The following is a 14298-nucleotide window of genomic DNA, read 5'->3' as shown; positions in this document are numbered from 1 at the left end:
GGAAATGGAAGTCATGTCTCTCACAAGCCATTGTCAAATAAAATGTCAACTTGTGGTTTCCACTCTGACATATGACCTTGTAAGTTCTTACTCTCATCCTTACAATAAGAAAAAAGATGAATAATCCAAAAAATCAGGAAGTCTTTTTAGTTCCACCAGATCATTGAAGTCATATGGCTATGAAATTAATCGTTGCCTCTGCAAACTACTGTATTCAGGCTTTGTTAACACAATACAACCTAGCACTAGCATATGTGTGTGTGCGCGCACACAATCTCTCTCTCTCTCTCTCTCTCTCTCTCTCTCTCTCTCTCTCTCTCTCACACACACACACACACACACACACAATCAAATGACTCTGGGTGGAATTAAAAGAAAATCAGACACCAAGGAGGTGACAATAGGAAGAAAAAGAGGTTGTAGGCACTTTTGCCTTGTGGCATTCCTCCTCCTACTTTATAGCTACTTCCTTCATGAGCGTAAATAACGCTAAGAAGCACATGCTGCAATAATCCATTGTGCAGGCAGAGAAGAGACAGGATCTAACAGGCAGAATGACTTATGCAGGATCAAGAAGAGGTAAGAATGAGGGGTTGAGTCTGAGCCCTGGTCTGTCTCCTCAAACCTAGTACCCTGGCTGCAGCTAAACCTTGTGGAGAGGGTGTGTTCGTGTCACTGTGTACAATGTTGGTATTCCATGGAGAAGGTAGGTGAGCAGTCAGCAGCTCACAGGACTATCTATAGCTGTTATTAGGTGAGGGGAGTCATCAGGGAGGCAATTCCAGGAAGTGAGGTCACTTCCTAATAGAACTTGGAACCCCCGTAACCAGGCACCCACTTTCTAGCAACTGCCCAACTGCCACTCACTTGGCAAGAGACAGTTGACAGTTCAACATGTTCTCTTGTTGTGTTCCCAGTTGTGGGGGCTCTGGTTCCCGGAGACCCTGCAGGGAGCGTTGTTCCAGACTCTGTAGACGGTTCACCACTCGTGCCCGACATCTCTGGCCGTTTTCAAGAAGATCCCCTCAGGTAAGTGAAGGTGGCCTGGGTCAGACCCATTCACGCCAGGCCAGCCTCCTCTGTGGGCCATCCCTGTGCAGCCCACATCCCCCCTCTTCATGTGGTGGATAGGGGGTCCTGCAGGGAGAACCGTGGGAGTGTTTGGAGCAGTGGATAACCTCGATGTCCTGTGTGATCACACCCCAGGGTAGGGCAGGCAGGTGGAGATGGGGCTCTAGAGGGGTCCCTTATCTATGCCAATGGGAGTCCTAGGCCCTCAGGCTGTCATGCCTTTTCCTTGCCAGTAGAGGTCTCAAAAGATCACATTCTGTGTGTCTGGAGTGGAGAGTCACAAGTTTTAGAGAACCAGCAAAACAGGGCTCTGAGGTTTTCCTCTGGTGACTGGAAACTGTCTTGATAGAGCTCTGCACAGGAGAGCAGACCGGAGCCGACAGATGGGGTCTTCAATTCCACGCCCTTGCAGGCGGCACAGACACCTGAGATATCCTCCAGCCTGAAGCACCGCCGCAGGGTGAGTGTAGGTGCCCAATTGACCCAAACTCCAGGACCCCAGGGAGTCAACAGGACTCAGGTTCCAGAAGGCACCCTGCTACTCCCCTGAGATCCCTCCTAGTGTCCAGTTCCCAAAGGAATTGGGTCCTCATCTCCTCCATGTCAGGAGCTGGGGCCTCCCACGGCTGCACATTGTATGGGGACCGCGACTGCTTATCACAGAGATCCATGTCTTTTTTCTGTGGGACCTGGACTTAAAACCTTCCGTTGCCATGACGACGGTGCCACCCTAAACATGCCACATGTCCTGACATCCAAATCCTCCACCCCAGGAAAAGCCTGTGTGTTCTCATCACACATTGGGATGTTCTGTCAGAAATCGCACGGGTGGCACTGTTAATACAAGCATGTGCTGTTTGTCCTCTGCTAAGAGAATGACCTAAGCTACTAATGTGCTTCATATTCCTCACCTGCGATTCTACTTTTCCTGCCAAGAACCTTTTCTCTTATTAATGTGAAAAACTTTCAGACCTCTGAAAAATTTGTGTGTGTTTATTTGATCCCAAGTGTTAAGAATTGTGAGCGAGAAAAATCTCAATGGGTGGAGAAAATGCTCCTTAGAATGACAATTTTGCACCTTATTTTATACAATACAAGCAAAAGTGCAGACTTATGTGGGTTGCTTGAAATCCATGGGTGATTGATTAGGGAGACAGGAGAAAGCAAATTGGAGACACTTCTGTGATTGGATAAAGGGTAAAATGATAGGCACATATTTCTTTTACAATGGTGGATGTAGGATTGTTTCAAGTCAAAAATGAACTCAATAGCAACGAAGGGATCTCTGATCTCCGCAGAGCACAGAACAGTGCCTGAGCATGAGGTGTCCAAAATAAGGAAAATCCAATGATATGTTATCATAGAGGCAAAAAGGCAGTACACACACTCAGTTAAGGTAAAGATTGGTCTTTGTCAGGGAAGATGCCAGACAAGGATCTGACGACCCATCATGAGCTCCTGTTAGTGTTTTAATTTCAGACCATCCTTTGTAGTTACTTAAGGTCTCTGACTTTGCAAGGCTGCCTTGCAGGACTTCCCTGAGCTAGTCAGGTTAGCATGGGGCCCCTTTTTCATTCACACACCCTCCTTTTATTCAGAAATCGATACAAATTATGCATTGATGATGAGTGTTAGTGTTATGTCTTCCTGAACAATGGACCATTCGGGATAAGGTAAGACTATAACCTTAAATGGCATTCAAAGTGGAATTTTTATTATTAAACAAAATAAAAAGGCAGGTGCATGGGAGGCATGAGATCCTATGTGTTCTTGTTAAAAAATATTCTGTATCAATTTTATATTTTGAGCTAACATGAGCAGAGTCCGTTTGCTGCTTGTCTTAAGTTTTGGTATTTTGCATCTAGTATAACATTTACATACCAGGGACAAAAGCAACAACATTAAAGCAGGAACACTGCTTAGGAATAGAAAATGTCTACTACTAGACAAGAAAGTGACTAAGGAAAATAAGCATCCCAGCCAACCAAAAACCTTTGCATGTATTTTCATAATTGCTTATTAAGCTAATTATGTTTCCTTCTTCATCCACTGTTCCTTGTACTTATGCTATGTTTGACCTGAAGAATTAAGACTCTCTACTGTTTCCTTTCCATACTGATCATTAGAATGTACTTGTCTAGTAGGTGGGAAAACTTAGCAGATATCAAAATTCAACTACTCATAAGTAATAAGATGTGTAATAAAAATATAAAAATCAGTTTGTGTACATATAATCAATAACAGTTAGGAGATAGAAGAAGAAGGTTTGAGCAGCAGTAATCTGTCAGCATCCAGGCCTTGTTGACTTCTTGGGAAAGCTGTCAGCCCCCACGGCCAGTGGTTTCTCATGCTTGACAAGTCTTCAGTCTCCTTGGTTAATGGAGGGCAGTGTCAGTGACAGAGATCCATTTATGGTTAGGCCTCTAATAAGGTAACATCCTTTTTAACACATTGGAGAGAGTCTTTAATTAATGTGTTTCAATAAACAAAATCTCCAGGTTGTAGGTTTTGGTCCTTGAAGTCTTTGTCTCTTGGGATTACTGTGAAATGAATGTCACTAATGTATCATTGCCTCTAACCTTCCTAGTGAGTCATGGATAGTAATGTAGAATTTCTGCTTTTCAGTTTTCCTTATATTTGAAAAACAAAATGATTTAAAAATCAGCAGTATTTTAAACAGAGTCATAACAATAATAACCATCTTCTCTTCATTTAGTTCCCTACCCATTTTGTTGTTTATCCTGGTTATTTGCTAGTATTTTCGTGAATTCATTCATTCCTTAGAGATCTATACTTCTGCATTCAGTTCAGAGATGTGACCTGCGTAGAAACCTGTTACTTAGAGTAAGTCAAGCCCTGAACAGTTTGGCTCAGTGGGTGGAGCTTAGACCTGAGGATTCAAGGGTCCCAGGTTCAATTCAGTTCAAGGGCATGTACATTGTTTGCAGGCACATTTCCAGTAGGGATTGTGCCAGAGGCAGCTGATCGATGTTTCTCTCTCATCAATAAAATCTATGAAAAGAATAAAAAAATAGAGTAAGTCAAGAGTCCTTTTCATGAATTTTTCTAAAGATGTAACATATTTGAAAATGCAGTAAAGTAAAACAATATCTATGAACGACAAAACAAAGTGGTATGGTTATAGTTTTGATTGCAATGCAATTGATGAAAAACTGCCTTTTTGGTAAAATATAACATTTCAAGGCAATAATTTTTGGATAACAACAATTACTGTAAAATTACAGAGAACGATATGAAAATATATAAGTATATGTATATATTTGGATTCAATACATAATTTCAATATAAAAGGAACAGAAAGCATGTAAGATTTTAAAACATTGTCCATGGCTTCTTGTATTGAGAATTGGATATAATTCATCAACTTCCAATGTTTGTGCCACAAATACCCGGAGTCGAACTGCCAGACACCCTCACAGGGAACCATGCTCTTGGCTGGCCTGGTGTCGCTGACACCAAGACCACTGTTACAACAGAGTGTTTCCTATTTGAAATTTTCTTGAATCTTTTTATGTTCCTTCCTAGGGAAGGTTGAAATCTTTAGAACAACCATTTTAATAAAAATATAGGTACACAAATAGCACAGTTATTTATATTTTTTAATTTTTTAAAGCTTCTCAGGTAATTTCAAGCATATTAAGTAGTCCTAAATTAGTTAAAAACGTTTCTCTAATAAGGAGAGAGAATAAATCCTTGAGGTACTCCAGGGCCCATTGGAATTGACTCAAAGTCATCTCCTGTTTTAAAAGTCTCTTACAATAGAAACTTTGGGAAGGTTGCAAATATACTTGTGCAAAAGATTATACCATGGACTTTTTGTAAATCTACGTAAAGCAAACACAGACTTAGGGTAACTAACTCTAAAAGATATTAATCATACTTGCAAGCAGTTGTAATATTAAGTATTTTGTCCAGACTACAGAATTCTCCTTAATTTACATAAGCATTTAATCTTTGTAGGCCAATAAAAGATTATATCCTAGTAATGTCATATGGAGGCTGACAATTCACCACACATAACACACAGATGAACACATATCACACAAAAACTATACACACAATTTAAATTATTTTTTGGTAGAGAAATAAAAGAATATTTTTATATAAAACTTTCACAAAATTGTATAGCCTATACCCCCTTTTACAAACCTTTCCTCACCTTTTACAAACCTTCTTACCCATTCAGAAATAACTATCCTTAGAGAAACTTACATGTGACCTTTTCCTTCAAATATGACTCTCCATACCTCAAGCCTTCTATTGTCATAACTGTATAATTTCTTCCAACTTAACTGGAACTTTTAACTGTTAGGAGCATTAATTTCCAATCATAAGCACACAAGTGAACAAACAGCATTCCTTAGATTGACGTTGATGAACATATTTTAATCAAACTCTTACTTTGAAAAAACACACCTTCAGCAAAGCAAAAAACATTACATCAACAGTTCCAAATCCATTTTACAGACCTTCTGCAATTAAAAAACCCCAAAAGCAGTGAACTTCAGACTTGTCTAGCAATCAATGTGTCAGTATTCACGTTATTTCAAAATGTGTAGATATTTAATAACTTTCATTAAAACTTACTAAGTTAGAAAGATATAGTTGAAAAAGCTAAAGAGATTTGTGTAGGTGGGTAAGGTATTTTTTTTTTCTATTGGGATAAATCATATCTTCCAGAGATCTGTATTTTTAAAAATGGCCTAGACAAGACGTCTTGGTGAACTCAGGTATTTTCACTTCAAAGGTTCTGGGACTTTGGTTGCATGAAGCCAATTACCAGTAAGACTCCAAAATGAATAGGGGACGTTTGGGGAAGGTAAAAGGACTTGGTGGGCTTTGAATTGTTTCTGGAGCAAAACCTATGGCACCTTGAAAACTTCATTTGTAAAACAAGGATAGTCATTTTCAATACCTCAGGAACTGGGTTGCCCCCCCACCCCCCCACAAATGTTAGCAAGGGATTGACAAATTCATTCACCCATTTTTGGATGGTTTCTTTCTATTTGGGAATATTTTTCTAGTTTCCAGAAAGCTCACAACTCTGAGAGGTATAAAGACTTTCAGGTATATGAAACCGCCGTCTGTCTCCCCTGGGAATGGCAACACAGGTCCCAGGTACGAGATAGTCTTAAAGTTAATGGTGCCAAAGCCTCTCTATTACCCACTTTATATTGCAACCAGGTAATTGGTGTAACAAAAGAAGATTGGCTTCTTGTTTGAGGCACTCAGGTTCAAGTTACTCCCATTTGGTGAACATGTACCCCAAAAGAGAATTCTCACTTCACTATGGGCTGGTCCCCCATCTTTAGGCAGACATATGGGAAAGCCTAGTGTTAGAGGCATGTCTGCATGTCTCTGGGCTGTTTGGGGCCATTCTGAGTAGGGTGGGTACCCTGTTCAGCCATCTCTCAGGGTCTTGTGGAAGATAATACTGAAGAAGAGATGATTAGCAAACATTCGGTCAGTCTCAAGCTTAGTTTCCTCCTGGAAGGTTCCTTTAAAATCATCACTTTCCCTTTTGGTTCAGTATCTGGTTCATTCATTCTAAGTATATATGTTACTATTCTGGAGAAAGCATCTGTCAGCATCACTGATTTCATTAAACAGTAAAAAAAAAACACTCACTAAACAGGGGAATTGGGGAAGATTTGATAAGCAAACCATATATATTCTCATAACATTCCCTAGTTGGAAGGAAACAGGATTTGATTAAAAAACAGACATTTGTAGGAAAGCTTTATTCCGATGGTGAAAGCAAGTAATTGGTTGTGGTTAAAAGCAAATAAAATAGCCTCAATATATACAGGGTACTTAGTGGCTTCTCCCCCTCCCCCTTTTTTAAAATAGATTTTTTTATGGATTTCAGAGAGGAAGGGAAAGGGAGAGAGAGATAGAAACATCAATGATGAGAGAGAATCTCCAATTGGCTGCCTTCTGCACGCCCCCTAATGGGGATCAAGCCTGCAACCTGGGCATGTGCTCTTGACCAGAATCAAACCTGGGACCCTTCAGTCTGCAGTCAACACTCTATCTCCTTAGCCAAACTGGCTAGGGCAATGGCTTCCCTTTTAATGATCATTTAAAATTCTCCCAAAGTATCAGTGGGAAGGAAAAACAAGCTTGGAGCAGCCCTAGGCATGTTTCTGTTTGTATCCTTTTTCTAAATCCTGTTTCAGTTTCCTATATCCCTAAAGTGTGGAGGCTTCTCCATAGGAGTTTTCTATAAACCTTATTTAGTACTTCTCTTGCTTTTGCTCCCAGAAACCAGGAGTATATTAATTGCAATAGGTTAAAATAGCCAGGATTACATGTTCCATCAGTTAAATTTCTCTGTGAACCAATCAGGGCCATAGAGAAAATGGAGGATGATTGCTGATTCCTCTCTGGCTGAGAGCAGCTTTTCTCCAAAGGGAGTTGGCAGAATTCCTCATCTCATTTTCCCTTAAGTCAGTAGGGAGGGGCAGTGGAAGGGACAGAAGGGGAAGAAAGAAGGGAAGGGAAGGAACACATCTGGACAAGGAAGCTCAGAGAGCAAAAGATATAGGGGACGTGCTATAGAAGGGGGAGGATGGGGTGTTAGCATGTATTAGCTTCAGGAGAGTTGGAAGATAATCTCTGAAATTTATTGTTCATTTATTTTTTAAAGAGAATTTGTCTCTGCTTCTCCTTAGAAGTTTCTAATTTCCAAATCAAGATGTGCATCCTATGCACTCAATCAGTTCAATTTTCAGGCCGCCATTGTTATAGTTATTTGTTTCTTTTGTTTTATTTTGCCTGTGAAAAATTAATTTAGGCACCCAAAGAAAACTGTACATTGGCCATTTCTCAGTTCATATTTTGTAGTTAAATCTTCCTACATTTACCCTTCTGTAAAGCACTTGCAAGTCAAGGCTTCCTAACAGGAATATTAATGAGGGCTGGGGCCTGGGAGTTCCCAGCCATGGAGGCACAACTTCCCATGTTAATTATAGGTGTGCTTGTTGCTGTTGTTTTTATTGTTTGGTATCTGCAGAGTCTCAGCACAGTTTCTAGGAGTGTTATGTAGTGGGTTAAAGTTTGTTGCTTTATGAGTTGAGCTGCAAGTTGCTCACTCACCTAGAGTCTCATTCAACCTTCTTTGTGCCTCAGTTTCTCTCCTTGCTGACTACAACAACCAGAAGGGCTACCAGCAGAGGTGGACTAAACCTCATTAGTGCTCCCCCTGAAGAGCCAGTTAGTTTAATTGCAGTTGTGTGGGAATTTCCTTATGGGGCTCCTGCATGTCATGAGGAATGACCTCTGACACATCCGCAAAGATCCTCAGTTGTCTAAGAACATCTGAGATTCATGCAGGAAGGAGGATGTGCCCCTGTATCTTCTGAGCTGAACAAGATCAGCTCTCACTTAAACAGCTAAGGTGTTTGCCCAGACTCTCAAAAGGCAAATCCTATAGAAAAGCCAGGGGGAAAAACCAGTCCCATTTTCCCTCCTGTCTCTGCATCGCCAGGGATCTATCAACTGTTAACCTTTGTTCCACCAAGAGTATTACAAAATATGGCTCCAATAAAGTCAGCAACACAAGCAAGGGAAGGTCCTGAATCCAACAGACAAGTGTCACAAGTACACCGGCAGGCAGGGAACTGGTGCGTCAATGGACCCTTTGCTGGATGCCAGCACCAGGTGTAGGTCTGCAGGGTGGTGCTAGGTGAGATTTTCTGGAATCCTGCTGTATTGTGCCAAGTAAATGTCCATGTCAGAAGCATTCAAAACTGTGAACAATTGTTGAGATTTTATCTGAGCCAAATGGTCATTTGCCTTGAATCAAAACCTCAATGGATTGAAATAATGCTCTGGAGAATGGCAGTTGTCACCTTATTTTAGATATTACGGTCAGAAGTGGCGATGTATGTGAGTTGCATGAAATCCATTGGTGATAGATTGGATGAAAAGTGAAATGACAGACACATACTTCTTTGCCATAGGGGGATATAGGACAAAACAGCTAACAATGAACTCAATAACAGTGAGGGGATTTGTGGTCTCCGCAGAGCACAGAGTATCCAAAAAATAGGAAAATTCCTTTGACATTCCAAAGCTATGTTCTTGTAGATTCCAAAAGACAGTAGACAGTCTCAGTTAAGGTAAATAATGACCTTTTTGCAGAAGATTCCAACCTAGGACCCAGCGACCCACCGTAAAGAGCTTTTAGTTAAAACGTTTTAATTTCAAAGCATCTTTGTGATAACTTTAGGTCTCTGAGGTTAAAACACCATCACCCAGGCCTTCCCTGACCTAATCACAGATTAGCGAGTGGCCGTTTTTTGTGTGGCCACACTCTCCTTCAATCACTCATGCCCCACTTCTTGCCACCAATCATGTCCCTCCTCTGTCCCACCACAGGAGAAAAAACCAGCAACCCTGAGTAGGAAAAGGTCCGGTAGGGTGCCAGCAGCTGCAGCTTCCTCACGAACTGTGGGCCTGGCCAGCACGTCCACGGTGCTCAAAACACTGGTCCCCCAGAACCTGTTCGCCACCTGGGAGGTGGACTGCTCCAGCCCCAGCTGCGTGCCCAGGTGGTGTAGTCTCACTGTAACGAAGCTAGTGATCTTCAAGAAGCTGGCCAAGGACCTCAACTCCGTGGTAATTTCCGTGAGGATGCAGGACTCCAAGGGCATCCTGAGGTCCCAAGAGATTGTGCTGCCCCGCAGTAGACCAGTGCACACCATCCTGGCGCTCACCTTCTCCCTGCAGTACAACCACTTCCTCAAGGGAGAAGGTAACAAGCTCCTGATCCTGCTGGAGCAGAGGAAGTGCTCTAAGAACAGAAACGTCCTGGGCTACGAGACACTGGCCTCTGGCGCCATCCACATGGCTGACGTCATGCAGCGAAACCCCAGGTGTGGCCAGATGGTGAGCCTCTTTCCCAGCATCAAGGAATCCTCCACTGCGGTGGCCGAGATCTGGATCTCCTCCCTGTGCAGTGAGCCCATCGAACACGAGGACAGTGCCATGCAGGTCAGCCCTAAGGCCAAGGCGGCAGGGAACTACGAGGGGCAGGATGAGCTGCAGGCCAGCGGCAGGGGAAAGCACAGACAGGACCTGCACAAGGATGCCTTGGAGAAGGGGGAACCAAAGAAGCAGCGGCCATCAATACGAGGAAACCTGAAGCTGAAAGTCCTGGCGCTGTTTCACAGGTCCAAAGTGTCAGAGAGGGACCTTCGGTCTGACATGATGGGGAAACGCAGGAAAAGTGACCCATACCTGGAGGATGATGAGAGCGTCCTCAGCACCCCCAGGCCCAAACTCAGGCCATACTTGGATGGCCTGTCAGACTCCAGTTTGCAGACGGAGATGTGGGGCAGCCACAGTGACAGGACCCAAACAGAGCCTCTGAGTCTGCCCCACATGCCCGAGAATTCGTGGGCCCTGGGAGGCAAGCAGCCAAGTGAGACGGACAATGGATTTGTGGCCCACAGCACACCCACCAGCAAGGTGGACAACATCCAGATCTCTCTGTCCATGCCGCCCATCGACCAGGAGGACAGCGCCAGGCAAGCCAGTCCCGAGGCTGAGTCCTCGGACAACTACTCTGAGTGCATGTGTGAGAGCTTCTTCTCGCAGCGGGAGGCCAGCTACCACACCGCTGACCAGGAGGAGGGTGACTGTGATGAGGGGACTCTCATATTCACAAGAAGCACCCTGACCACGCAACAGAACTACCACCAGAAAGTCCTGTTATGGCTGCGCACAGTCCAAGGTTCGGAGGAGGTCCTGGACCCTGAGCAGGACCATGGGGAGCATGTCCCGGAGGTGGAGGAGGACCTGGACCTCCTGTATGACATGCTGCCCAACCCCAGTGACAGTGGCACAGACACTGAGGACGATGGCAGCGTCCTCAGCACCCCCATACCTAAGCTTCAGCCATACTTTGAAGGGCTATCTAGCGGCCCAGGCATGAAGGACAATCACAGTGTCCTCAGCAGCCCCAATCCCAAGCTCAGGCCATACATGGAAGGCCTGTCAGACTCCAGCTTGCCGATGGAGATGCGGGGCCTCCACAGCACCAGGATCCAAAAGGAGCCTCTGAGTCTGGCCCACCCGCCTGAGAACGCGAGGGCCCCGGGAGGCAAGCAGACAAGCCACAGTGACTCCCAACTTGTGGCCTACAGCACACCCACCACTAAGATTCGAATGGCCTCCCTGTCCCGCCAGCCTATCGATCAGGAGGCCACTGCCATGCCGGCCAGCACTAAGGCCCAAACCTCGCATAACCACCTCGCCAGCACATCTGAGAGCTGCTTCTTTGAGCAGCCGGCCAGTCACAATGCCGTCCACAGGCAGTCCCAGGAGAATAACTTGGACCAAGGGAATCTCATAGTAAGAAGGAGGTGCATGAACAGGCAACACCATTACCACCAGGAAGCCGTGGCATCTATGCTCAGGGCCCAAGTGTCGGAGAAGGTCATATCCTCAGAACAGGCCCTTGTGAGGCATGCCCCCAAAGTGGAGAAGGCTCTGCACCATCGGTATGATATTGTACTGAGCTCTAGTGACAGTAGCCTAGACACAGAGGACGATATCAGTGTCCCCAGCACCCCAAAGCCCAAACTCAGGCGATACTTTGACAGCATGTCAAGCGATAGTAGCTCTGACTCAATGGCCCACACAATTCGCTCCCCTGGGAAGCAGCTGGCACAGCTGGAGGACAACCGGGAGGCAGGGTCCTCCGCCCAGCATTGGTTCACCAAGAAGCTGCCATCCATAGTGCGCTTCACCAAGTCTCTGGTCCTGCCCTCCAGCAGGTCCAAGAGGAAGCAGGCTGGCCACCGGGGCTGCGACACAGCCCTGAATGAGTGGGTCCACAGAATGGGCAACGAGAGCCCATACCCACAGAGCCAGTGGCAGATCCCCAGGAAGCCCATCCGTGACCAGCTCCACAACATCCTCATTTGCCAGGACAAGATGCCCGAGAACATCATCCTGGTCAACACCTGCGCCTGGCAGGGCCAGTTACTTTCGGACATCCTGCAGGGGCACACGCTGCCCGTGGTGTGCACTTGCTCCACAGATGACGTCCAGGAGGCCTTCAGCATCATCGTCTCACACATGCAGAGATACTGCAACTGCGATTCCCAGGCCCTGACGCCTGTGAAGATGGCGGTGGCAGGGGCACAGCCCTACTTCAACGCTGTGCTGCGGGTCTTCGTGAGGCAGCTGTCCCAGCAGCCACCCCAATGGCTAGACTACATGCGCTTCCTGGTCATCCCGCTGGGTCCCCACCCCTTGGCCAGCTACCTGGGCTCCATGGACTGCCGCTACAACAACTTCTTCCAGGACCTGTACTGGCGGGACATGTTCAACAACCTGGAGTCTGAGAACACCTTGCAGGACACACAGGACGTTGTGTCGAGAATCTCTGAGTACGTTTCGGGGGCCAACTGTGTCTACCTGCTGCCCATTGCTGAGGCCATTCTCATGTCTAAGCAGCAGCGCCCCAATGAAAAGTCCACACAGCTCATCCCCTTTGTGGGGGCAGTGAAGGTTGGAAGAGTGGGACCATCTGCAGCCATGTCAGGAGGCTCAGATGATGTAGTCACCTCATGCTCCGGTGAGCTTCTGTCCCCTACCGGGAAGGCCTCACCCAACACACTCTCCCCCGCATCAATGAGTGGGAGCCTGTCCTCCACCAGTCAGAGTGTCCATGCACACATGATGGAGCTGCAGGTGGATTACTGGACAGCAGCCCAGCCAATAGATACGAAGAGAGTCACAGAGAAGAAACAGCTGCCTACCACCAAAAACACACTCAAGTGCTTCTTCCAGTCTGTCCAGGTCAGCAGGCTGCCCCGCAGTGGTGAGGGCACAGCAACACCTGCCTTGTCCATGGCTGTGGTCACCAAGGAGAGAAAAAAGAAGGCGCCCAAGAAAACCACGGACGAGAATGTGGAGTCCCAAAGCCAGTGCATCCAGGGCATTGGTCGCCTGGTTTGCAGGGCCAAGCACCAGCAGAGCATGCTGCCAGTCGTCATCGATGGCGTGGAGTGGAATGACGTGGTGTTTTTCCAGTTATCAGCCCAGTGGTCCTCCCACGTCAAGCATGTCCCCATCTGCATCTTCGGACACAACAATCCCACCTTCTAGCCCTGCCCCTTCCCCTGCCCTTCACTCTGCCTTGGCCAAGACCAGAAGGACCCAGCTGCTTTTCTGTGAACAGTACAATTTCCTACAGACACAGACCCTGGGAACGCAAAGAGAATGTGCTCACAGCCTGGAACCTAAGGGGGTTGCCCCTCCCTGGCAGCTCCTCAATGCTCTGTTCAGTAACCAGAACGCTGTGGCGGGTGGGAGTCAGGAGGGCAGTGTTGAGCTGGAGCATCATGGAAGATGTGTTTTGGCCTCCAGATGCCCAACATTCTCAGTGAGAAGGGTTCTGGCCTTGAAGACCTGCCCTTCCAGGAAGCCAGGACTCTGCTTCCCTGGGAGACAGCTCCAACCTGTGCCCAGACTCAGAGGTTGGCAGCCAGAGGTCAAGGGCTAGCCTCTGATGGCAGTATTCTGAGCAGAACTTGGAGTCCAGTCAGCCCAGCCCTGGGGAAACAGCTGCCCGACAGCCAACTGGTCTAGCACCACCTACTCAGGGTTACCAGTGAACTCCAGCCTCACAGGCAGAAAGAGAAAAGACCTGTATGGTGCGCATCGCCCTAGCACACTGGCTAGACAAAGTGGTCGATTACCTGAGGAGAGAACCCACCTTCGTTCCTGTTACTACAGAACATTTGTTACCACCCAGCAGCTGTGGAACCAATTATTTACCAGGTGAGCCCCTCCCCCTCCAGAGCACATGCTCACCAGGCCACCTGTTGGCTGTTTGCCTTCAGGTCACTGCAACTCTCTGAGTGTTTGTTCCTCTGAAACCTCTGAGAAGCAGGGAGCAGGCTCACAGGGTTATTGTAGGGACTCGCTGGGTTCCTCCCTGGTAAGTGTTCTCTGGGAGCCTAGGCAGTGGAGAAGTCTGCTGCAGGGGCTGTGATTGAACCAACTGGTCATTTTCTCTTTCTGTTGAAGAAGCCACTGCCAAATTGTGATTCTCTTTGGGGCCTTGGGTTTAGCTCTTTTCTAATATTCCAAAGAGATTGGAGATACTATTAGGGGGTCTCTGTCCCAGGTGAATCCAGATTAGAGATGCCAGGGGTGAGCAGTGGGGCCCAGGCTCACCCAGCAATC

At 46.3% G+C, this 14298-nt stretch overlaps 1 protein-coding gene across 1 annotated transcript; it reads left to right on the top strand.

The window, feature by feature from the left end:
- Positions 1-554: 554 nt before the first annotated feature.
- Positions 555-13215, top strand: LOC308532607 (phosphofurin acidic cluster sorting protein 2-like; the record flags this gene model as incomplete). The annotated part of the gene is made up of 4 exons (XM_081110119.1): positions 555-579; positions 918-1029; positions 9648-11600; positions 11877-13215. The coding sequence occupies 4 exons, from the start codon at positions 555-557 to the stop codon at positions 13213-13215; spliced, it is 3429 nt and encodes a 1142-aa protein (XP_080966245.1).
- Positions 13216-14298: the final 1083 nt, after the last annotated feature.

The sequence above is a fragment of the Myotis nattereri genome, assembly GCF_964212035.1.
Source record: "Myotis nattereri genome assembly, chromosome: 16".
Classification (NCBI taxonomy): Eukaryota; Metazoa; Chordata; class Mammalia; order Chiroptera; family Vespertilionidae; genus Myotis; species Myotis nattereri.
This window is presented reverse-complemented; position numbering and strand designations above follow the sequence as displayed.